Here is a 25,414-nt window from a genome sequence, read left to right as displayed (position 1 = left end):
AAGCAGTAATTGCAAATGAGTCAGTGTGATCTCTGCCTTCCTTTGGGGAAAGCTTTTTTCTTTTGTGCGGGAGGGAAAAATTAAACTCTAATTTCTGGGCACGGCTGAGCAAACCAAGGAAAAGAAACTGAAACCAGACTCGGGCTGCCTGGTTGCTCAGTGCCGGAAGGTGTGCTCTGGCACAGCTCCTCCTGCTAAAGGTTTCCCAGGTTTTGCAGAGGCGGCAGAGGTGCCTGGGAGCCACAAATCTGCGAGGGCCGACAGGTCCTGCCGCCGGAGGCTGGAGGAGCATTTCTGCAGCGGAGCAGCGCTGGGCGGAGAGTTCCTCACTGCACCGGCAGCAGAGAAGTATTTGCAGAATTGGAAGGGCACATGTGCCCTCTCTGCCCGTCCATCTGCCTCCCCAGACAAGGAGTGCCCAAGTGCAGAGATGGAGCAGATTCGACCCATTTCTCTTGATGTCGTCTACAGCCCTGCGCTGCATTGGGTTGTGCTGTGAAAGCTGCTCTGCATGCCCGGAGAGCAGCTCAGCGAGGCAGCGGCAGGACAGGACTCAGGTAAACCCCTGCCCGGGGACGCTGGGAGCAGCAAGAGTGGGCAAGGAGAGGGGTACGGGGTAAAAAGGGCCGGTTGTGCGTAAATAGTGCGTGTGCTCAAACCTGGTGTGTGCGAGCGAGTGTGTGAGCGCTGGTGAAGATCAGGTGCTGGGAGCCTGTCTCCGGCTTGGTCCCAGTTGGATCTGGGGCCGGGGCGACAGCAGCGTCCCCGCTTTTGACTGTTGGATCCAGCACGATGTATTTTCCCCCAACGCACTGGCCCTCCCCACCGCTGCCGGCAGGCCCCGTCCTGCGTCCCTGCCCTGTCCGGGTGGCACCTGCATTCAACCGGAGGGGTGAAACCCCCCACGGCCGCCCCCAGCGCTGACACAGCCCCACTCCAGCAGCCTGGGGAGCGGTTTGTGGCTGCTACTGCAGCAGCTCGGAGACCAGATGGGAACAAGAACGATCGAGGCGGCGGTGGGGCGTTGGTATGCCCCCCCCCCCCCAGCCAAAGGCAGAAAAAAAGAGGGGCTTTGCCGGAGATGCGGGGCGGCTGAACCCGGGCTCGGGAGGAAGGGAAGGGGCAGAGCTCCAGGCCCGGTCCCACCGGGACGGCCCCGCCAGCCCCGGGCAGCGGCAGCGGGCCGCGGGCGACCAGCTCTGGGCTGGAACTGGCCACCAGGTCAATGGACAGCCTCTCCCGAGCCCTCCCGCCCGCGCTGGGCTGCCGGAGGGCCGCCGCTGCAGGGGACCCGGGCGAGGTTTGGGCGGCCCGGGGAGGGCACAGCGCCCGCTCCCGCCCGCCGGCAGCGGTGCCCGGCAGGACGCCCGGCGGCCCGGCCCGCTCTCGCGGGGCGCTGCCGCCTGCAGACGCCCGGGCCCCCGGCGGGGGGGGACGGGGACCCCCGCCCGGCTCCGGCAGCCGCGGCAGGGCGGGACCCCGGGGGAAGGCGGCCCGAGCCGCTGCCGGCCCCGCCGCGGCGGGATGGGGTGGGCCGGGCCGGGCGGGGGGCGGCGGCGGTGACGTCCCAGAAACGAAACTTGGCGGCTCGGTGGAAAAGCGAAACTTCGCCGGGCGGGAGGCGGCGGCGCGGCTCGGCGGAGCGGGCGCGGCAGGTGCCGGTCCTCGTCGCGGTCGCCGGCCCGTCGGTGAGTTGCGTTGCCGGGGTCGGCGGGTGGCGGGCCGGGCGGCGGGCCCGGGCTGGCGGGGGGCTGCGGTGCGGACGGCGCGGCGGGGGGGCTCGCCTGCCGGACCCGGGCGGGGCGGCGGGGTGCGGGCTCCGGGGCCGGCTGCAGCCCCCCCGGTGCGCCCCGGTCGGTCCCCCGGGGCGTCCCCCGGTCGGTCCCCCGGGGCGCCCCAGGTCCCCCGGCCCCCCGCGGCCTCTCCCCGCCTCTCTGCTGCCCGTGCACCCGGGACACCCCTACCCCCGGTGATCCCGGCCCCCCCGCCGTGCACCCCGGCCATACCGGCGCCCCCCCAGTGCCTCCCCGGCCCCCGCCCCCCCGGCCCCCCCGCGCAGGCTGCGAGCCGCAGGCAGCCCCGCCCCCTGCCCGCCGGCCCTCACCTAACGGGCCTCATTTGCATTCCGCCGGCCCTCCGCCACGCCATTGGTCCATCCACCCCCGTTCGTTTGCATATCTACCCGGGAGAGGCGGGAGTTAGCGCCCATCCGCGGGGAACGAACGACACTTCATTTGCATATAGGCTCCGCCCCAGGGTCAGCCCCGCCTCCGCCCCGGGCGGTGCAGGTGAGGGGCGGGGCTGCGGCCTGCGGAGTCGGCCCGGTCCCGGCCCTGCCCCGGCGCGGCCCGCGGGGAGCGGGCTCCCGGCCTGGCAGGCGGGAGTAGCGCCCGGCGGACCTCCGGGCTGCCGGGGACAGTGAGCAGGGCCTGCCGGTGACGCCCGAGCCCGCCCTGGTGGCGGGGTATGGCTCGGCCTGCCTCCGGGCCCACTCGGCCGCGCTGCCCTCGCTGTGCCCCGCCGGGTCCAGCGCGTTCCCAAATGCCTTTAATTCTAAAAGGTCTCTACGCAGAGTGGAGTAGCATTTTTATCTGTTTAGTTTTTAAAGCGTTTGTGGTTCCCCCCCGCCTGTGAGCTGGCGCAGCTGAGGGACGGCGGCCGCTCGCTCGTGCGAAGCCCCCGTGGCCGCGGGCCTTGCTGCTGAGCGTCACAGTTTGTTTCCCGAACGTAAAACCGCAGCCGGGAGGAAAGTTATGTGACAAAGGTTCATGACTTCACATTAATATTTGTGTTTCTCTCTCTGCCCCATCCTTTTCTCCCCCCCTGTGGCTCCGAAAAAGCTTGCGGCTGGGAAACATGGAGTGCCATGTGTGTCATGTTGTTTCTGGGGATGATTCTCCCGGTTCTTGCAGCAAGTGCGGGGCCCAGCTGGCTCCCGTCGCCGGCACTGGGGACGAGGATTCAGGTAGGAGGATGCAGTGTGGGGTGCGCTGGGGGTCTGGCTGGAGCACGGGGCTGGCGTGCCCTGAGCTGCACGGTGACCAGGGGCTGCGGGTGTCCGCTGGTTCCTGGGTTAGCCCCGGTGCTTGTGGAGCTCTGGCTGCTCAGCTCTGGCCAGGTCGTTACGTGCTGCTCTCGCCTCAAACCTCCCTTACTTGCCAGAGACAGCGTTTTCCTCGCTGTGGACTGAGTGGTGGGTGAGGGAGAGAGAAGCGAGTCAGTTGCTGACACCTCTTACACACATTCTCCACGCTCAGATCTCCAGCGCTGAACCGGTTTCCGTTTTGTCAGTGAACTGGTGCCATTTTTACGGAATGCTGTATTACAAAGAGCAGTCTAGTCCCTCTTGCACCAGAATTTCCTATCTTCAGCGTATTGTTAGGTTTAGAATTCACTGCCTGAACTTCTGTTTGACAACATGCTAGTTCTGCCTCTGTGAACAGTAACAGAATCAAGTACAGAATTAATGCAGTTACACTGGGGGAAATATTTCCTAATCCTTTCTTTGCTTAAAGAGAGAATGACCCGGGTCACCAAAATTGCTTTTGGTGTGTTGGTATGAAGAAGTAGGATCCTAAAAGAATACGCTAAATCAGAATCAGCCTGCTGTAGTCCTGCTAAGATCAATTCTTAGCAAATCAATTTGCAATCCAGAATGGCAAGGTAACAAACCCAGGATCTCCAGCTCTTAAATGCTATAGGAAAAACATCCAAAGCACCTGTTATGATGGTTCAAAAGCTTTGTCCCTGCTTCTGGCAATGATTAAAGGTGCTGGAGGGAGTTGTAGTGCTTTACCAGGTAAATATGCTCTCTGCCTGGGGGACCAGGGAGTTCTAACAAGTGATTGTGTGCAGGTCAAGCCCTGTCAACACAGGAGTCACTGAGGAGTAGGAAAAGCTCAGGAAAGAGTTTAAACTCTTCAGATAATGGCATGATAGTAGATTGGATGTGAAACAATATTGCAAAGGGTGCCTGCTTCAGGTACAAAACAACCCGCTGTCATTAAGCGTGGTGCAGCTTTTGGGCTGTAATACTCAAAGGGGCTGTGAGCTACCTTCACCTTGATTTTTGTGCTCCTGCTCCCAGAATTACCCAGAGGAGATCAGTGTCTTTTGGTGTTGATTGATCTCCACTCAAAGAGGTTAAAAGCTTCTGCTCTCAAAATTGGGGTAGAGACAGTGCTGAAGAGCCTGTGAAACAGGTCTGTGGAAGGTGGAGGTCTACTCTGATGCCTGATTCAGATCTGAGCTGCCTTTTCATGGGTTTTAAGGACTGGATAAAACTGTTGAAGATAAAGAGTTTCCCTTGCCTTCCTGGACACAACACTCAGCTGTGTGGTAGAGGTCCCACAGCCAGTCCAGAAGATTGAGAAAGCTGAGCAGTGCCAACGTACCATCACCGCATGTCTTGGGGGTTCTTGAGCATTTTGACAGGCAGTTGTGGTTCCCAGTGCCTTCTGCTTTGGCCAGTAGCGTGTTAGCTGGAGGTAGTATAGAGAAAGATCAGTACCTCAATACAGCGGTTTCTTACCTTAGTTATTCTGCTGCTGCCTGCAGGGGCCTTGGAGAGGGAAGGAGGCTGTGCTAGGGATGGAGGATGGTGTCATTGCTAGTGGTAGCTGTTGAACAGGGAACAACAAAGCGGGTCCTGTGTGTTCAGTTGATACATCTAGTCAGCGGCAGACCCTGCTTGCTCACCACCAGCTGAGAACTGTTTTCTTTCCTGACTCTCTAGTTTAACAATGAACCTTGCCTCCATTGCAGAAAGAAGAGAGGTGAAGCTCGCTCTGGTCCCTGACACAGGAGCAGAGCCTGGAGGAGATGTGAAGGCAGGAGGTGCTGATGGGCCTTCTTCCAACACTGAAACAAAGGAGGAGGAGGAAGGATTGCTGATGGAGAATGCAAGACCTCTGATCAATACCTCAGAGACCATACCTGAATGCGCTTCAGGTGGGCCTCCTTCCTCTACTGAAACACAGGAGGAGGAGGAGGAAGAGGGAGCATCGCTGCTGGAGGGTGCCACAGCTCCAAGCGATAGCTCAGAGACTGCACCTCAGTGCGTGGCTGGTGATTCTTCCAAGAAGTCAAGGAGGAAGGTAAGGCTCTTTCTCGGTGCTGAGGGGCAGGAGTAGCTGGTACCTTGTCGCGCTCTCTTTTGTAAAGCAATGAGGCTGGGCTGCATCACCACGAATTCCTTTGGCATGCATCTGGATGCTGCTGCCTGTGTTCCTAAGCAAACTGTAGATGTATTTGCTTACGTTATGTGCTGCGTATGCGAACAGCTGATGTGCTGAGCGGTACAGCTCCCCCTGACAGTACCTTTGCTGCATTGAGGGAAACAGTACAGAATTCAGCATAGTAATTGATCTGATCTTGTTAGTGAGCATCATGCTCAGCGCTGCTTTGTGTTCCTGCTGAGAAAGTCTTGAATATTAAAAGTAGAGAATTCCCAAGAGTTACTGGCATTTCACCTAGCACAGAAGATGGCACCTGGTCTTGTACCTTCTATTCTTGGTCATTCTCCATTAACCCAGTGTAGCAGGGAGATGCTGGTACTAGCTGCAATGGAGGAGGTGACAAAGAATTTCTCTTTGACAATGAATAAACAGACATTGTGTTGTTCCTTTTTTTTTTCTTACAGAAAAAGAAGAGGAATAAAGCAAAGAAGGGTCCTTGCAGCTCTGGGGAGCAGGACTCTCTGCCTCCTCTAAGCACAGCACCAGCTCAAACCACAGAATTGCCTGATACATGTGTTATTCCACCAGAAATCCAAACCCCGGGCAGTGGAGTAGCCAAACCAGGTGCTGATTTACTTGCTGGTGACAGTGGAGGCGCACATGAAAGCGACAGCGCATTGGGTCACTTAGGAAAGGAAGCTGGAAGTCTGGAAGCGGTTGCAGAAGGTGGTCACAGCAGCATAGATGTGATGACCCCACCAAAGCAGAGCAGCACGGATAATGCGGCAGCCCCATCTCCAAGCTCTGCAGCCCCAAAGGAGAAGGTGGGGGGTGGAAGTACCACAAAGTGCAGAGAAACAGTCAAGAGTAATGTGGAAGGGTGCAGTCGTGCCCCTGATGCCAGCCAGCTTCCAGAAACTAGACCAGATTCCCAGTCCATGGGTAACAGTAAGAAACTGGCCTCAACAGGGGGGAAAGCGAGCATTTCCTCTGGGGCATCCCCTGGGATGGAATCGCCTAAAAGTAAGCCTGCAACTCCTTCTGCTGAACATCGAAGTCAAGACACAAAGACTCCACCTGTGGTCAAAAGCTGCCAGGCTGGGAAGGATAAAGACACCAGGCAGAAAGTGAGGTGTTCGACTTCCAAGGTAAATGTGTGAGTGAACACTCCCGTGAGTATTTGGTTGTGCTGGGCAAAGCTTCCCTTTATAACTACAATTCTTTTGTGCTGCCCGTAAAGCTGCAGATCACGAGGCTGGGGATACGGGGAGAAAGCAGGGGATACTACGAAGTGTTTCTTCAGAGTCTTGCTCTCCTGTTAGTTCTAGCACAGCTCCCTCACTGAGTGGTTGCTGTTACGCCCAGGAGCTGTGAACTTGTCTCTTCTCCAGCCAGCTCTTCCAGTGAGCTCTGTCAGACCTCCTCTAACAAGAAGGTCTTCGTGCTTTGTAGGTGTCTGTGCTCCACTCACAGACAGGCCTGTAAAGCTGTAAGTTGCTGTTGGTTATCTTTAATTTTCTTTACGCTGCATCCTCTGGGGACCTGGCTTATTGACCTGATTTCTTGCCAATGTTTGTAGATTGGATTCCTCTTGCAATCTATGCATTATTTTCCCTAACTAGTAGCTTCCTTCAGTGAGGGATTAGTATTTACAGAAGTATGAAGCTAGCTGGTATGCTGTGATTTCTGGCTATTCCCAGGCATCTGAAGAGATGTTGGATATTTCTGCAGATGTGCTTCCAGAGTCTCCTGTTTAACTGGGCATTGTTTGTCTTCCTGTTGTAGAATGAAGACACAAAGGAAAAGAAGACGACCCCAAGTGGGAAAGTAGACAAAGTAACTGAGAAGGCAAGTCAAACTGAGGTTGCTAGCAAGCATGATGCTTCAGCTGTAACAGACAGTTGCAAGGACAAAAAGCAACAAAGGAACCAGAAACCTGTGGATAAGATTAAAGAAAGGTGAGAACACCCCTGCTGCTCCCCAGCATTCTTCACTTCCAGGATTTGGTGTGAGGAGGACTAGCGGACTGCAGACTGAGGCAGGGGATTGAAGTACTAAGGTTAGGTCTGCATGTATCTTGGATATGTGGAAATAGAATTGCCTTAAAATGGAGGTAAACTGCCGCTCATGCAAAAGAGAGCCAATGTTTAATCAGGAGTTGCAGCACAGGTCACGTACTGGGTAATGTGGTGGACTGGGTACTTGAACCTTTTTGAGGATCTGAGGAATAAAAAAGAGATCGCCCTCTTATTTCTTACTCTATGAGCAGTATGTCCTTCACACATGTAACTCTTTAGATTAAAGGTGTGAAGAGCTGTTTTGATCAGTGTAACTTGTTTTGCTTAGTGCGTATGAGCTGGAAGAGGGATAAAGCGCAGCCATTTCAGGTGGCTCTGCTGGGTGAGGTATTTCTGTTGCCTTACCAATGCAGTGACCTGGATGCACGTGGCCAGAGTGTTTCATGCTGCCTTTAGGAACCCGTTTTTCCTTTTTGCACTAGGCTTTACACTAGGCCTGCTACGAAGCATCAGTTTGAGTGAACCGCTGAGCGAGCTTACGGGTTTTGCATCCAGTAAGTTAGTGGCTCAAATCTTACTTGTTGTTTGTAACCATGTTGTGGTTTAACCTCAGCCAGCAACTAAGCCCCACACAGCTGCTCACTCACTCCCCTGCAGTGGGATGGGGGAGAGAATCGGAAAAAAGGTAAAACTCGTGGGTTGAGATAAAAACAATTTAATAGGACAGAAAAAGAAGAAAATAATAATAACAATGATAAAAGAATATACCAAACAAGTGATGCACAATGCAGCTGTTCACCACCTGCTAACCGATGCCCGGCCAGCTCCCCCCAGGTTATTTTTGTTCAGCATGATGTCATGTGGTGTGGAATATCCCTTTGGCCAGTTTGGGTCAGCTGTCCTGGCTGTGTCCCCTCCCAGCTTCTTGTGCACCTCCAGCCTTCTTGCTGGCAGGGCAGTATGAGAAGCTGAAAAGTCCTTGACTTAGTTGTTGCTGAGCAGTGCTTATGCTAAAACATCAGTGTGTTATCAACATTATTCTCATCTGAAATCCAAAACACAGTACTACACCAGCTACTAGGAAGAAAATTAACTCTATCCCAGCCGAAACCAGGACAAATGATTTGTGCAATTAAAAAAAAAAAAAGTAAAAATTGGGAAGTCTTTGTATTTTCCTTCTGATTCTTTCTTGTAGTTCTGTGAACCGAAGTGATGGTGTTACAGTATATTTCCACGCAATATTATCCAAAGATTTCAAACTAAACCCTCAGATCCATAAAGTGTTCATCAGGGCCGGAGGCATTTCTCCCTACGCAAACTGGAATGACAACATTTGTGAGCTGAACTGCAGCAAGTAAGTACCCTCTTGAGTCACACAGAGGCACAGGAGTGTTTTGGCTCTGGAGAACCGGGTGTAATGTGGTACTCCATTTAATATGTAAGACTGTAGCTGTATGTCCATAGATGGGTATTGCTACAGAGGGTTTTCATAGTGGAGATAACTATGCTAAAATTTTCATCATGAAAGAATAATCACCATTCCTATTAAAAATGGAGTGTTGTGTGGAAAAGGAAGTATATAGATCAGCTGATGTGTCCTTTGTCTCCTTTGCTGTATTTTGTGTTTCCTAGGCATCTAGAAGAACATGGATACCTCATTGAAGGCACTGTAACTCTTGCAAAAGAAAATTTGAATAAATACATTCCTTACAAATACTGGGTTACCAGTGGTGGAGGGCAGTATGAATTTATTTACAAGCGTTCAGTAGCAAATACTCATGTGAATCGCTGCTTATTCATAAGAAGCGACTTGCTCAACAACGGAGGTGAGCTTTTCTGACTCGATCTGCATATTGGGATGATCTGTGTTTTTTTAGTGTGATGATCTCTAACTTCATATGGACTAGCATTATTATTAGGCAGCGCTGTCTGAAGTTGGAAGCTTAATGGGTCAGTGGAGGTGTTTCTGTGGACTGCTGAAAGAGTGAAGGCATGTGCAAATGTGTGTTTGTGTCTCAAATGATTGTTTTCCTGTGTTCTCATCTGTGTTTCTTATTCTAGAATGGCATCAGTATGATGATATTGTGTGTGCAAAGTCTTCTGTAGTGAAGAACCTTTGGAATATACTTTCTCGCGATAAAAGCAAAGAAGTGGTGGAAGGGAAGATGATAGCTGCAAATATTATGTTAGAAAACATCTTCAGCATTCTTGGAACCTGGAGTCCCGACAACCTGAGAAACTTCCTCTTCCAGCTGAGACAGTTTCATGTCGTTACAACAGACCCACGCGTATATGACAGCAGGGAAATGCCATGGACAGAGTTAAACTTTGGCACACAGCAGGTAATCTGTTTTCTTTTAACAATACTAGAAAACAGACATTCAGTTACTAAACACAGAGCTTTAATATTGCTGTTGACCTTGTTGGGTTAATTTTGCTTTTCCAGTCAAAAAGTTCAGGTGTGATAGAACCAGGGGGGAACCTTTCGGGGTGAGTGCCACCATCTATCTGCCTTGGGAACTTCCATCACACCTTTGCAGTTAGGTGCCGTTCTGAATATCCCATATTGGTCAGCAGCAGAGCTGTGATGTGGTGACTTCTTACTTGAGTGGGTTTTGTGTCCGGATATTAATTTCCTAAGCCTGGCCCTTTAGTTTTGCTGCCAGTCACTCTGTCACCAACTTCTCTGCACTCGAAGCCTGCCTCTTTTCTTTTCTTTTTTTTTTTTTTTTTTGAGATGAGCTCCTCCTAGTCCAGTTCTAAGCAGTGATGCAGGCAGGGCTTCTGGAGTCCTAAATCTTACCTGGCATAATTATGAAACATGGCAGAACTGTCACGTCATCTTTTCTGGGGCTTTGGAGCGGTGTCAGGGCTGCTTGTTTCTAACTCTCCACAGCCTTCCTCCTCCTGGTGACGGGGGAGAGGCCACAAGATGGCATACCTGCCCAGCTCAGCAGAGCCCACGGGTGTTTCATGTCACTGCTGGTTTTCAGAAAGGTGATTTTGGTATCACCAAGCACTGCGGTATGTCGTTCCAGAGTAGCTTTTGTGGGCTGTGGGTAAGGACAGAAAGCTCTCTCCTTTCGCTGATTCCCAGCCAAGCCTGAGTCCACTGGGAAGCTGGAGTCTGCTGGCCGAGTTAGGCTGTGGCGTGCAATGGTGACCTAAGGCAGTGTTGGGTGTCCAACTGCTCAGCTCACCGGTTCCCTTCCTGACATCTGTCCCAGTCCCTTGATGCTCCCCAGTTCTTCTGGGCACGGGAAGGTGCAGCAGTAGCTGGGTGGTGGGAGCTGGTAGCACAGAGGGGCACCAGACCGTCACAGGTACTGGGGTACTACGTCTGATGTTCTGGTGGTGGTCACTACCACGTGTGCTTAGATGCTGGTACCACCATGGTGCCATAGGGTGTACAATGCTTTGGAGTGTCCTCGCTGTAACCAGCAGAAGAAAATGGCTTCAGAAGAAAAAAGACTTGTTGGAGAACTAATGCTGTGGTTGGTTTGTTTCTTCCCATCTTTATCCTAGGTGAATGATTTGCTGCTCAAATACATGAGGAAAATAGCTCTTCCTTTCCTTGCACCAAAAGGTGCAGAAGCAGCGGAGGAGGACATAGTAATAAAAAGTAAACTAGCTCTGGGGCTCACCATTCTCACAGTAGTTGAAATCCTCAAGCTGCCAGTATTTAAAAGCGATCTGGCTGGCCTGTGTAGCCTCCTGTGCTTGGATAAGATGTCACAACAAGCCACACTGGATGAAATCCATCATATCAAAAAGACTTTTGCAGCAGTTACTAGGTATGTGTGTTACTGGAGCACTTACAAGGTAACTAACTGGGTTGGTTTTGCTGCAGGTGTAGCACCCTGTGATAAAGCAATAAGGGATTCGGCGCTCTAGTGTCAGAGAATCAGAAAAAAATCAGATTAAAGGTACCTTTGGAGATCTCTGTTCCAACCTCCTGCTCAAAGCAGAGCTAATGTCCAGGTGAGGTTGCAGCTGAGTTCTGAAAAACTCCAGGGGTGAAGGTTGTACCACCTCTCTGGGGCCCTTCTACAGTCACATATCTTTCTTGATGTGAACAATGTTTTACTTTGTCCAAACAGGATTTCCCTTATTGCAACTTGTCACTGTTGCCAGAATAGTAGATTGAGTTAAAACTACTGTTTTTTTCTTTATACATAAAAATCTTATTTGTTATCTTTTTCTGTCAAGCAGTTTCTAGCTTCTTACCTGTTTGGTATTCATACTTACAAACTCCAATGATTGGGATCATCATGTGTTTACTCCTTTAAATTTAAATGCTGTATTTGGATTCTTCTTGTCGCCGCTGACGTGCATCATTACATGTGTTTTTTGCTGATTTTTTTTTTTTTTTCCCCTCAGAGTGCCTGCTTATTAGACTGTTATCTAACTGCTTCTCTGGCACTCGAATTTCTAGTTCTTCACTTGCACAGCTGCAGCTATTAAATTTCCCTTTGGAGACCTTTGTAGTACTTCAGCCCAACCAAGGAGGCCAGGAATTGTCCCTAGAATGCCTGGCTCTGTGCATCTGTGTCACCAGATCCCTGCCTGCGCTGGGGGAGCTCACAAGGAAACTGTAGATAAAGTATTGGCACTTCTTAGTGCTATATTCGTAGGGTTTGGGCAGGGAGATTCAGGTAAGATTACAGTTTTGAGTCTTAAACCTTTACCATATATGCTCTTCAATGAAGACAAGCCTGAGCTAAAATAATTACCAAAAGTTATTTGAAGGTACATAGCAAGATTGACATGTAGCCTTTGCCTCCTCCCCACCCCCCTGGGCATTCTTGAGTCCTGTAAAAAGCTATTCTGTTACTGTGTGTTTGTTTTGTTTTTAGTTTGGAGGGTCACCTGAAAAACTTGTGCCAGAGATGCATTGATGACCAAGTAGCCCAGTGGGTGTGGATTCTTCCTCTTCTGCATTTCTTTGCTGCTCCTTTGCAGCATGACTGCTTGCAGACAGAAGAAGATACCTGGGCGGGGCTGGAAGGGCTTCCATTTGCAGAAACAAGGAAGAAGCAAGATAGGTGAGTTTTCCGGAATGACTAGTTATATCCAGTGCCTTGACATTGTAGTTGGTGGTGGTCACCTTTATTTCTTTTTTCCTAGCTCTCTTGCTTTTAAAAAGTAAGAAATGTAGCATATTGATAGTGGATGTTTGGGCTATATGAACACAAACCATATTGGTTGCTCAGAGACTATGGTATATAGCAAAGCTGTGCGGTATATTACCTTTCAGACTCAAACAACCCTTAATTCTGCAAGCCATGGAGCAGCTTGTATGGTTGGTGATGCCTGGCGTGAGTTAAAGTAGCTCGTGATGTGTTGTGCAGAATCTGAGCAAGACCTGGAGTTTATTTTCCTTGAGTGCTTCTGCTCAGTAGTTTGACACTGCTTCTGCGATTACTGGGTTGTGGGTTTTCCACTGATCTTCAGCTGTAAATGAAAAAAGCTGAGGAGTGAGAGTAAGAGTTCTCTGTGGGCTGAATAAGCTTTTAGCCTTTTGTACCTTGAAAACTTGAAGATTTTGTTTTGTCTTCTATCCAGGGGGAGCCTGCTGCAACTAATGAAAGAAAAGAAATACTTGATGGAATTTGATAGGATTCTGGTCAAGTCCTGGATCTGTGTGCTGCCCCTGGAGAGCCTGGCTGAATTTATAAAAGACTTCTCCAGTGGTTTGTTAGCTAGTCTTCAAGGTGTTTGTTACCGATTAGAGAACATTGACCTTTCGTGGAACAGTTCTGAGGTTTGTCTTCTGGCGGCTTTAGCCAGCTAAGGGATAAAGGCTGAAATTGGGCTGAAGTGTAGTGGGCTTTTGGTTTGACTGTCACTGAAGGGAATGTGGTAGCAAGTCAGAGCACAAAGAGCTTAAAATTTAACTAAAGCAAAAATAGTTGCTCTGAAGTAGGAGACTCCTCAGAGGTGATGAGAGGGTGTATCTGTAGCAAAAAATGTTGTTAGCATTGATGAGAGAAGGGTCTGCTTATGTGGATTTGCTTCTGGTCACTGGTGGCAAATATTTTAATCCTGAGATCCTCAGACGGCTGCCTGAAACTATTCTTTGCACAGCTCTTGGGGGTTTGGGCACGGTGCTGCTGGTTAGAGAGATTTTCCTGCCTGTTGTGAAAACACTTGTATTTGTGTGAGGACAGCAGAAAGTGGAGATTGCAGCTAATAATAATAAATTTAAAACCCCTAGATTGTAAGAAGTGCAGGTTTTGTTTGTACAAATGATAGCCACCTATATGTTGACTCTGACATCCAGTAAATAATTTTTGCAATTTTATAGCCTATTTATAAAAGCATTGGAGAAGGCCTGGAAGAATACTGAATTCTCTTTTTCACAGCATCCCCTCAACTAATGAGAAACCAGTCTGTAAAATTCCTTCCACAGTTTAATATTTCTATCTTTTCATTCTTAGGTAGTAGAGAGTCTTCTAAAGACACTGCTGTGTGCCTTGGATGAGGAACAGGCCAGGTAACTGGAGTGCACTTTTGTGAGAGCATCGTCCTTTTTATTTATGCCATGCCTGTGGGGTGGGGTTATGCTTGAACGTGTGCATTGAAATCTGTATGAATAAAAGAATCCTGTATTTCTATCCCTCTGTCAGATAGCAACGTTTTTTTGCGCTCCCCATCTGAGGGAGTGATGGTTAGTTGCCATACTGTACTGAATTTGGTGGGGTTTTTTCTTTTCTTTTTTTTTCCTCTGAGCAGAAAAGAAATTCTTCTTCTTTATTCCTGTCTTTCAGAGGTCTGGAAGCTTGCTCTTGGCAGTCCTGCTTAACCTGTTGCCTCAAGCTGCACAAGAGGGTCTGCAAGTACGCGAAGTCGGGGCGGTGGTTCATGATTCCTGCCACTTCTGCCATGATGATTTCAAAAGTTGCCAAACTTCAGCCCTCAGCAGTGAGTACCAAGGAACCGTTCATGGGTTGATATGAGCAAGGTATCTAGCAGTATTACAAAAATAGTACAACGGACTGGTTTTAGATCATATCCATTCTCAATTTGGAAAACTTGATACTCTAAATTAACCAAGACTGTGGTACTTTCAAAAAGTTGTGAAATCATTTAGTGATTTTGATTGACGTTATTTTCAATAAGAACAAATGCCTAGGTTGGCTGTCATGGGTTTTGTTTCACATCTGTTCCCCCCCGCCGCCAAACATATGTTGTCTTTGCTTCTTGGAATAAGCATTCTTAAGCATAAACTATTTGTAAGCATTGCATCTTCCCAGTCTCCCTCTATCCTTTGTTCAAGTAGTGGTGGGTTTCTGTTGCTGGGCATGTTTGTGCTTTGGATGCATTTAGGCTTTCTCTTTTAGAAATATTTATTTAAATCACATGACGTTGCTCTCCTGCTTGAACTGTTCTTATTTTTTTTAATTCTCCTGTGTGTGCGGCAGGTTCCAAGAGATGCTGTGCAGGATGTTCCAGTGGTAGAAGTATTCAGTGAAGCCCTGAGAGATACTCGAACCTGGTTCAGAAATGCTTTAAACCAGAAGTTATTGGAAAAAATTGTGGAGTGTGTGACGTTCTCTTTTTATTGGGAACTTCAGGTTTGTCATCTTCTAATAATACGAATAAAAAGGTGTTTTACCATAGCTTAACCATATAGTCTTGAGTCTAATGGCTCTTTGCTGGGAACCGTAGCTGCTGTGGCTGGGTAAGGAGGGAGATGGGGACAGGCAGTACAGGCTACAAGCTGAGAAGCTGCATTGTTTTAAACGCTATTGGGCTGAAAAGCAAAGGCCTATAACTGCTGCTGCCCAGCTCACCGTATTTCTCCCTTTTCTTGGCTGTTCCAAGAGGTGTTGCTGGGATGGGGAGCGGGCCCTTGTTGGTGTTTAGCTGGAGCTGTTGTCTTGCTCACCCTGTATGTCCTTCTGGCTGTCCTTCAGGCCTTCCAGCAGGCAAAGCACAGAGCAACTCCTTACAGCCTGACTCACTCTGCTCCCAGCCCTCCCTGGGATGTTTCAAGCATCAAAGTGGAAGTGGGTCATCCAAACGTCTCCTTTAGCAACAGGGACATTTTGACATGGGCTTAAAGGCTGCCTTTTGCAGCTCTGGGAGTGCTCTTCTAGATGGAACCATTTGAAAGGACTGCAGACTGTCTGAGGCGTGTGGGGCCTCTCCTCAGCATAGTTCTTTTAATTTCCTTCTTTGAACATTAAATCTCAGCACTTAGTGTTTTGGGTTTGTTTGTTTCTCACCTGCAGGCTTGGGATGAATTTGTGAAGATCAGCTTTCCAGATGAACAGTTCACTGAGAGGTGGAAGAAGACTTTACTTGCAGATCTGGCGAGAAGAATTCAGGAGGTAGGGGGGACTACTGGCAGTCACTGCATGCCAGTGGGCCAAGTTCAGAGCAGACAGCACAGCAGAAGACTGTCTTAGAGAATGGCTTCTAGAGCCTGAATGGGCATGTGAAAACATTGTGACTTGGGTCATAAAAATTGTTGTTACCGTTATAAACCATGTTCTGGAGGCTCAAAAATTGGACATGAAACTGTATCATGCTGTATTCTTGGCATCAGGGACTCCAGTAGCCTGCTAGCCTGGCTGCAGTGCTGGTGTGTTTCTGGCAGTGACTGATATCCTGATGCTTTAAAGAAAACTGCACATTTTGAGCAATTACCACCCCTATAGTTTTAAGAAACAGTGGGTGTAAAGTAAGCACGCAAGGACTCACAGAAGCGAAGTTGGCACTTGTCTCTTTTTATTCATTGTGCAGAAATTATGTTGTCCAGACTGCCAAATGCATACCCAAACGTGTAGGTCCCTTCTAAATTGAACTTGCATATCTCCTCATCTCCTTTCTACATCAGCTGCAAAATTCTTTAAGCCATTGATTTTCATGGCGTAATCAGGAAACAAATTTCTTGGTGAAAGCTTGGCTTGGAGAGATGCAAATTAAGTAATCACACATTTTAGACGGAAAGATTTTCCAAGCATTTATTTATGTTTCATCTCTCTTCCAGGCCCTGATAAATGGGCTGATGCTTGGCTCCACTACGAAACTTAAATTTTTTGACTTGGTTCCTTTTATTGTCTTAATAGTGGCACTCCTTCATGCTTTCAGAAGAAACACTTTGGAAGCTTTAAGTTGATACGAAATCTCCCTTTTGCCCTATAGGAGCCTCCAGTTAACCAAATCTTAGCCTACTGCTGTCAGCACTACCAGCTTACTGAAGTTGACTCTTCCATTGACCGGTGTTTCCTTAATTGTGCCACAGAGGCTGTAACTGCAGCTTGCCAGGTATTGTATTTCCCCTCAAGGTAGGGAAAGGAAAAGTCAAATTTCCTGTTGCATAAAAATCCTGTTGCATAGTATAGGGATGTGCATCGTGGCGGAAGGGGAGTTGCACTTTCAGTCTGTTATTGCTTGAATTGCTGTGGGTTGTTCAAGTTTATTAAACCAACAAAAAATATTGGCAAGAAATCAGGAAATGAGGATTCATTTGTTAAGGATCCATGAAAAATACTTGTAATGCTTTTGCCGTGACTGCTTCTGGTGTCAGTCATATCATACGGCTATTTTGGAATATGCCTCAGCGCTGGAGGTGTGACTTTTTAACATCAGTGCCTGATCCCGAGACAAAGACGCAGTATAATCCAAAACACTGATGCATTCCTCCCGTCTGTCTTGTATGCCTTGTGCAGACTCAGAACAATCTCCTTGAGAAGATATCTTCCTACAACATGAGCCAATTCAGCCAGCTTGTATCAACTATTATTGTGAAGTCATGGCCAATCAAGAGTGGGCAGTCTGAGGATGATTTTGATGAGTTTTTGCACCACTTGCTTACATGGCCTGACATCAAACATATCTTCAGCTTTAATGGTATGTCTGTTAGTTATATTTATAGGAGTCTGTGAAAAACTGTTCTCTGCCTTGCCACTCCCACTTTGCAGAGCAGCAAACAAGTACATAAAAATTGTCCTGGTCTTGTTTTATTCCATATCTCAAAGCTCAAGGTATTCAGCCTGTTTTTGGAGAGGAAAGGCTAAGGAGAGGCAGCTAGTATTCCTCTTGTGCTAATCCACTGCAGCCAATTCAGGATTTGTACTGGACTGCTGAACCTGTAGATCAAGTGGATTCGTAGAACATAACTTCTTTCTCTGAGAAGTTCTAATAAGTTATTGCCACACAAAAATGCAAAAGTGTTTGTCACGTGAATGGATCAAAATGGCTTGTGTTTCCTCCACCCGTTTTGGGTATGGGCTCTCCATGGGAAGGTTTCTGAATTGCTCTCCTGAGATCCTGGCCATTTCTGTGCAGAAAAACATGAGGGGTTAGAGGGTGGTGTGATGAGTTCGCAGGCTTTTGGGTAGGGATTCGAATGGGAAATGAAAGGACTTTGTATCGTGACACTGAATAGTTACTGATTCTGCCTAGTTTTTGTGAAGCCTTACATGAAGTTTTCTGTGAAGTCTTACATGCTTTATTTCTGGAACAGGAACAAACACAAAGCTCCTAGAAAAACTTACAGATGAAGCAAAGAATGTAATGGCCACAGCAGACTCTGTGTTTATGAGTGTCACCGATGACATCCAGAATGGGTGTGTCCTTGTGAAACATCTGGAGGAGATTTTCCAGCATGAGAAACAGTTCATCTCTATCTGGGAGATAAGTAAGAACACCATTGTTGGTTTATGGCATCATTGTAGTGGTTGATGGCCTCCTCTGTTAACCTACGTCAGTGATTAATAATGCTAATTAGGTGCTTCAGCAGTTAGCAGTGCTGTCCTTGTCTTCGTCCTTTATATGGAGTTCCCAGCGCCAGTTTGTGTTGTCTGCATTTCACTGGGTTGTTTGTGACTCTGCTAATCCAAACCTGAGTTGTGGGTGCAGGGGGTGGGAAGTATCTGCCTTGTGACTACAGATGAGTTTTCTTTCAGAGCACCAGCAGCTGTTATGGGAAGACAAAGAGCTACTCCAGAGAGAACTGAAAGAATTGCTGCAGAGGAGGCAAGAAGAAGTAACGCTTCTCAGAAAAGAGAAAACAGCAATAGGAACCTTTCTGAGCATGTGTAGGAAGGTGCAGGCATATGTGAAAGGTAGTGTTTTGTGGAAGCAATTTGAAAGTGGCAACTCCAGAAAGCATAATTTTCTTTGAAAACAACTAGGTTTTGTAAACACGTTTTATCCTAAACCACAGCAAGGATGAGGAGGGGTGGGGGAAGTAAACCTGGAGCATTTGAGGGATCAAATGGATGCTTATGCATCAAATGATATTTGTAGGGGTCCACATACCCAATAGCATTTTGCGACTTGGTGGATTAGATGAAGTAAGCTGGACAGAGGCTAGACATCTGATCTATCTCTCTGTTTAAAAGTGTATGTAGGTGAAGTGGAATGTCAACACTTGGAAGATCTTCGCTCAAAAAGACTAAATACAGTTGTGAATGTGGGAAAGAGGCCCCTACAGACCTACTACAGCTTGAGCCCAGAGCTGAAAGAATTTGCCCAGAAAATGCACTCTCTTAAGGGTAGCCTGATCTTCCAGCAGTTCTGGGAGGAAGCAGCACAGAAGGCAGGAGAGGAGTATGAAAGTTCAGAAGAGGAGGACGACGACATTGTTCCTGCATTGGATCTTGATTATGTTTTCAGAAGTCTGATCTCCCCTTGTTTTGCAAGCTATGAAAGGTTGTATGATGATCTCAGATCTGGAAGTCTCACACTTTCTGCAGTTGATACAATTTTTCAGGAATTCACAAGTCATCCTGAAGGTATCAAAACTGAACTAAATACCATATGTAAGCTTAGACCTGGAGAAGTCAGAGATTGGGTTGATGAGCGATTTGAGCAGATCCAGCAATACCATGAAATGCATTTAACTTTTGATGCTGCGAAGATCATTGCCAGTGTCAAAGAGAGTTTAAACCTCTCTGGTGACTTCAGTATCCTGGAAAACTTGTTGGACATAGTAAGTATCCACTTCTTCAGCTGTGTACTGTCAGGGTGTTGGCTAGAAAGCTTGGGTAAATCTGAACCTTCCCACAAGTCTATCCCAGTCTGTCAAGAGCTATTCCTTGTCCCAAAATGTTTATTTGAGATAAAAATTAAGTGTTCAAACAAAGCGGTTTCGTGTAATCTTTCTTAAAAGAGAGAAGATAGATTTCCTCTGTTTGGGATGTGGCTTTGCAGAGGGCTTTCCTTTCCCTGCTGGAGAAGGGGTTGTATTTCCCATTTCCACCCTGAATGTTTGCACTGCTTGCTTTGTAGACAGAAAAGCTTGAATCATACAAGACACAAAAGCTGGACTCCATCAGCCCTGAGCTTATGCATGCCAAGAGACTGCTGCAGGGAATCACTGTGAACCGTCGCAGGTGTCTGAGTGAGCTGGCCCAGCAGAAGGAGTTTGTTTGCTGGGTCAGAGAAGCACTGAAAGGTGTGTGCTGCTCACCTGGGGATTAGGTAGATAAAACTAGAAGGGGTGCCATGTCCCTGACCCATCTGCTTTCTGCTTTATGCCTTCACAGCTTCTGGTATTGATAGTTACAAGTATCTCTTATGGGTTTCGGTGTGGAAGGTGGTATGAAGTAGTCCCTTTAAACATGCCCATGCCACTCTAGTCTTGTGCAGCCCACAGTAGCTACTCTGCTCGATAGCTGGGCTTGGTCTGAAGGTTTGTAATAGCTGCCACTATTTGGTTCAGAGCAGTTATTTAAGAGAACAGAGGCCATCCATTTAACAGGATGGCAGTGGTCTGAGTTGTGTGTCTGCAGCTCAGTTGTCTTACATGCAGAGACACACACCCTTTGCGTTGCTTCCATCCTGGTTGTGAATCTGTTGTTCGTGGGAATACGGAGAAAAGCCAGGGCCAAGGATGTCATCAGTGTGGATGAATCACCTAGTAAAGTTGCTGGCAGGATGGGTGGAGGGACGTTGCACAAGGGATGGCGTTCAAAAGCATTCTTTCTGCATTTTCTGTAAAAGGTGGTGATATGGAATTGCATTGAAGCTGCCTCATTTGTTGTTGATTCATGTGTTTATCTCATTTAAGATATAAATGAGCTGAAGGTATTTGTAGACTTGGCCTCCATCTCTGCTGGGGAGAATGACATGGATGTGGACCGTGTGGCGTGTTTCCATGACACTGTGCATGGCTACTCTTCCCTGCTCTATGAGCTTAGGCGAGAGTCAGGGTTTGAAGACTTCATGTGCTGCTTGAAGAAGCTGTGGCGAGCCCTGGACAGTGATGAGAATCTTCCCGAGAAACTGGTGAGTTCTGCTGGGGCAGGTCCTCTCTGCATCCTCTTGTGTTGCTGCCTTCCAAGAGTGGCTGGAAGATTGACTGCACAGGGCAAATTGCACTTGTGTGGGGACATCACAGCAGCTCTTGTTATTGGGAGAAAAATGTCTTATGTTTCCGTGGCACAAAAATTCACTGCAGCAACTGTGACTGGTATAGCACGGATTTCTCTGGAGCACTGCTGAGGCTTTCAAGTGTGACATGGTGTAGCTTCACTCTTGCAAGAGTTTGAATGATGATGCAGAGAGGGGAGGCAGATGGCTGGAAACTGTCTTATTCTTTGCAGCAGGGCATGTTTCTACAGCAAGAGGTGTTGAAGCACGGTGGGCTCTGATTGTTCAGCCTCCCATGGTGTGGATAAAGAACAGTTGTGCAGAAAGATCAGGCTGTGGCCAGTAGTCATTCCTTTCTTCTTTCCCCATCCTGAAACTCTTATGCCAGCCCAAGCTGTTTGCCCTGGACAGAGATGTAATCCTGCAAAGAAGTGCCAAGTCAGAGCGATTAGGGCAGTGCCATGTCTTCTCTTCCCACAGCGTGCTTCAGCTCAACACTTAGAGTGGTTGAAAACAGTGAAGGAGAGCCACGGGTCTGTGGAGCTGTCATCGCTGTCGCTGGCAGCAGCCATCAACAGCAGAGGAATATATGTTCTCGGAGCACCAGCTGACGACCAAAAGGTGAGGCTGCTTGGATTTCCCTCCCCTCCTGCAGATAACACTGCTGTCATGTCAGTGACTGTCAGAAATGTGCTGTAGCTTTTCTCCCACTTTGCACAGTTCCTTTTTGGGGGCTGCTGCCTCCTAAGTCCTCCCCTCGCTGGGCATAGCACTGCCTCAGGAGTGGAACCTCAGTGCACATCAGCGCTAATGACTTGTTCTCTGGCAGGTTTCTTTAGACAATGTCCTGCGCTTCACCCTCCCAGGGAGCTCTGGGGATCATGAGGCATCACGGAAATACTCTTTGGCAGAGCTCCGTGAACTGCAGAACAAACTGATGCTCATGTCTGCAAAGGGAGAGCAAGGCTTGGAGGTGGAGAAGTTCTCTGAGGTCAGATTTCAAACCCAATGGGTTACTGATGTTGAGGCTGGGGTTGGATTTTGCCTTGAATATCAGCTTCAGGTGGTTTACAGCTGAGCTGCTGTAAAGACTGGTTTACAGCTGAGTTGCTGTGGATGAATAGTAGCAGGCAGATAGATGTTCCTACCTCTTCGGTTCCCTGTTCAGGTGGAACTAAGCTGGAGACTGGACAGTGGACTGGTACCCTCATCCTCTGGCTCTCTGGGGATGTTCCTGGCCGGGAGGGTTGCTGTGCTTTTTGCAAGCTGGGGATTCCTTACGGGCTTCCTGGGGATACTGCTGTTAAAAAGCCACAGAGAGTCTTTTGTTACTGTGCAAGGCCTGACACACCTGGCTTGGGACAAAAGCTTTTATTTTGGTTGAAAGTCTTTCCTCTGGTTTCATGACTGGGACTTGTCTTTAAGAAATGAAGCTCATTTACCATCTCTCCTCTATCCTCACACAGATCTTTTCCAATGTCCAAAGACTTGCACAGGCCTTTATAGACCTTTATTCAGCTGGGAACATGCTCTTCCACTCCTGGCTTGCTCATGTGTATTGTTCACCCAAAAGAGAATCGTCTATTCGTATAGATTTCTCTTTGGGACTGATCCCAGTGCTAGAAGGGCGAGGAGATACGGCAGCTCTACTCCCAGGCCTCTGCAAGACGATGGAGAGTTTCCTGGAGGGTTGGAAAAGCTTCATGTATGAAAAACGATTCCAGCATTTCTACCTGAACTATTACACTGCTGAGCAGCTGGTCTATTTGTGCACAGAACTGGGGCAGGGGATGCCCAGCCAGGGTGCCCTGATGATGCTTTCGTTCCTAAAGCATAACTGCACGAAGCAGGATGTCCTTAGAGCCTCCAGGAGTGAGGTGCCTCTCGGCTCCAGAAAGGCTGTTTCTGACTTCCAAGTGATGCTGGCTGGGGAAAAGGACCTGACTGCACAGCTGGAGTGCATCTGGGAGTGCTACATGAGCAACATGGGCTCCTTCCTTCCAAACTGCCTGGATATTGATACACTTGGTGGGTGGCTGAAGAATCTGGCCAGCTGGGAGAGAAAACATGTCACACGAGACTTTCCACAGGATCTTCTGTATGTTGGTCAGCCTAACCTCATCACGTGCCCTCGCGCTGAGGTGCTTACTTCTGCTCTGGCTATTTACATGAACAGCCCCAACCAGCCCCTTCCCACTTTTGATGAAGTTCTCCTGTGCACTCCTCGGACCACTGCTGAGCAAGTGGAGCTCTTCCTCAGGAGGTGCCTCATTCCCTGCAGTGGAGGAGAGAAAATTTACACCATGCTGTACGCAGATGAGCTGAGTTATGATGTCAGCTGCAGAACAGAGGAGCTATTCCAGCACCTCCAGCACTACAACAGCATCTATCGCCTCGTCATTCTGTGCAACTGCGAGAGGGAGCACAGCTACATCCCTTCTGTCTTCAGCCAGTACAAAGTGCACATGATACCCCAGAGGCCGCAAGCTGAAATCCAGCAATACCTTCAGCACCACTACAGAGTCACTCAGCCTTCAAGCTCAGCTGCTTCTGTGTTCAAGGACAATATGTGTGTTGGGATTGTGTCCTCCAAAAGAGCTGGCGTGGGTAAGATGTCACAGGGAAACCAGGGTCTGCTGAGTGTTAAAAACCAGAGTGGGGTTCACCTTGCCAGGTTTTCTGCCCAAGTCATAAGCATCTAGTCAAAAAGAATGATTCAGACTATAGTCAGTGGCGTGAGGTGAAAGCTGTAAGGACAGCTCATCTTGTCCTGAGATAGGCATCTCTACAGATGGTTCGTCTTGCTAATCTGACACCTGTCTCCTTCTACTGACTTACATAATTAACATAAACTAGATAGCTGATGCTGGATAAGATGAATCTGACCTCCTGAGGTTAAAATATGCCTGCAGGAAAATATATGTGAGATGGGACAAGGTTGTAAAGCCTGCCTGTTTTTCTTGCATAGGAAATGATTGTTGGCTGTCTTTTAATGCAAAAAGCTAGAGGGCATTAAGTAAAACTACTTGGCAGGCTGAAGAGCAAACAGAAGAAGGTGGTTCTTCAAACAGTGCTTAGTTAAATTGTGGAATCCAAAGCTTTACACAGGCTTAAAAGGTGATTAGATATAGTCAGGAGAGAAACATCCATCAAGTGCTATTAAACACAAAGCTGCTGTCTCTGACATCGGAGCTCCTGAGCTGCAAATCACTGAAAAATACTGGGAAAGAGTTGCTGTGTCAGCTGTGTTCTTACCCTGTTCCTTAGCTGTTGTCCCCTGTTAGAGATCGGTAGTCCAGTAAGTGCTTTGGCTGTCCAGCTGTGTGTGTTCCTTGTGTAAACTTTGAGTCTGAAGTACTTCTAGTGCATGTATGCAGGAGCAACATCAGACCTTGCTTTTTCCTTACACCAGCCATACTTGAGCTTTGATAGAGTACCACCCCAATGAAAAAGGTCAGGCTCAAAAGGAAAAGTGTGCTACATTATTCTCCAGGGATTAGTGAGAAAATCCAAAACAGTTTTGGTAACAAATTGCATCCTTTGTCAAACTTCAGAAATCCAGAGCAGTACTTGGGTGTTATCCGTGAATGGCTGCTGCCTTACCTTCAGTCTGGAAAGCTATACAAACCCACCTTTTTTGTTGTGTTACAAACCTTTCATACTGCTGAGAGTGAGTCTGGAGCTTCCAAGAGGCTGGAAGAGACAGCTTTACCCAGACACCCATAACTGGGAAGTATTCATGGAATGGACCTACCACAGCCAGCTCCAGCACTACATACAGCATAAGGGGTGTGATGGGGTGTAGCCAGTGGACAAGGAATGGTCTTTCAATGACCTGTGTTAATCTGGGGAACAGCAGATGCAGACTACAGCCAACTGCAAACAACAAACCCAAGTCATGGGCATTGCCCGAACGCTGGCAAAGTTAGTTTCCACAGGGTAAGATAGGAAACTTGAGGGTGCTTTTATCTTTGTCAACAACCATTTCCTGCCTGCCCCCCAACATGTTTTGACTTTAGAAACAACCACATAATAGAATAGATTCAATTCCTAATAAAAAGTAAAGCCTTTCTCAGGTAGTCTGAGCAACACAAGCCATGTGGATAATGACAGCCTTCCATAGCCAGCAACAGCAATGGCTTTGATTCCAGGCTGCAGCTGCTCTAACCAGACATAGGCTTTCTTCTTCCGGAATGCCTTTTAAGAAGGTTCAGGGATCTCAGAGGGTAGGGTGCTTCAGCATTTGACTTCCTTTTATTATGACCTTAATATGATGTATTTGATACTGATGCCTTTAATTCTTTTGGTGTGTTTTATGATAACAGGGAAGTCTCTGTATGTGAAGAGGCTACATGAGAGACTGCAAGCAGAGCACCCTGACTACACAAAACTCCTGAAAACCATCAGACTCATTGAACCAGAATTAGATGAAGATAAAGTGCTAAAATCTCTTCTGCCTTTTCAGAAGGGAAAACACCAGACAAAGCCGATGATATTCCATTTTGATATAACCTCTTCAGTAAGTACATCCCTCCCACAGGTGCCTTTGTCCTAGAAGTTCTGTGCGGACCCTTGCAGAAGTTGTTTCTTTAAGGCTTTTGTTTCTGAGTAAGCCGTTTCACTAGGACGTGTTTTCTAATTGTTGTGTAAGTAACATAAAGAACTCCTTACCATCAAGGTGGTTGAAGTGTAGAACAAGTTGCCCAGAGAAGCTGTAGAGTCTCCAACCTTGGAGATCTTAAAAACCTGACTGGACGTGGTCTTGGGCAACCTGCTCTAGCTGAGCCTGCTTTGAGCAGGGGAGTTGGACAGGATGCTCTCTAGAGATCCTTTCCACCCTCAACTGTTCTATGATTCTGTGAAGTTATGATGAGTAAATAAAGAGGAAAT

General features: G+C 48.1%; 1 protein-coding gene across 1 annotated transcript in view; it reads left to right on the top strand.

Annotated features, from left to right (window-relative positions):
* Positions 1–4,892: 4,892 nt before the first annotated feature.
* RNF213 (ring finger protein 213) overlaps positions 4,893–25,414 on the top strand; it is a 50,340-nt gene continuing 29,818 nt past the window's right edge. The window contains exons 1-24 of the mRNA XM_059827971.1: positions 4,893–5,096; positions 5,642–6,325; positions 6,963–7,135; positions 8,391–8,549; positions 8,828–9,021; positions 9,257–9,537; positions 10,721–10,989; positions 12,052–12,240; positions 12,761–12,959; positions 13,636–13,691; positions 13,966–14,119; positions 14,620–14,772; positions 15,433–15,531; positions 16,349–16,471; positions 16,876–17,056; positions 17,673–17,846; positions 18,115–18,273; positions 18,553–19,142; positions 19,442–19,607; positions 20,223–20,440; positions 21,005–21,145; positions 21,354–21,515; positions 21,991–23,131; positions 24,850–25,043. Coding sequence (XP_059683954.1) covers positions 4,893–5,096; positions 5,642–6,325; positions 6,963–7,135; positions 8,391–8,549; positions 8,828–9,021; positions 9,257–9,537; positions 10,721–10,989; positions 12,052–12,240; positions 12,761–12,959; positions 13,636–13,691; positions 13,966–14,119; positions 14,620–14,772; positions 15,433–15,531; positions 16,349–16,471; positions 16,876–17,056; positions 17,673–17,846; positions 18,115–18,273; positions 18,553–19,142; positions 19,442–19,607; positions 20,223–20,440; positions 21,005–21,145; positions 21,354–21,515; positions 21,991–23,131; positions 24,850–25,043 — 6,063 coding nt within the window. The remainder of the gene's footprint in view (positions 5,097–5,641; positions 6,326–6,962; positions 7,136–8,390; positions 8,550–8,827; positions 9,022–9,256; positions 9,538–10,720; positions 10,990–12,051; positions 12,241–12,760; positions 12,960–13,635; positions 13,692–13,965; positions 14,120–14,619; positions 14,773–15,432; positions 15,532–16,348; positions 16,472–16,875; positions 17,057–17,672; positions 17,847–18,114; positions 18,274–18,552; positions 19,143–19,441; positions 19,608–20,222; positions 20,441–21,004; positions 21,146–21,353; positions 21,516–21,990; positions 23,132–24,849; positions 25,044–25,414) is intronic.

Source organism: Gavia stellata, chromosome 22 (genome assembly GCF_030936135.1).
Source record: "Gavia stellata isolate bGavSte3 chromosome 22, bGavSte3.hap2, whole genome shotgun sequence".
Classification (NCBI taxonomy): domain Eukaryota; kingdom Metazoa; phylum Chordata; class Aves; order Gaviiformes; family Gaviidae; genus Gavia; species Gavia stellata.
Note: the sequence above shows the minus strand (reverse complement) of the source record. Positions and strands in the feature narration are given on the sequence as shown.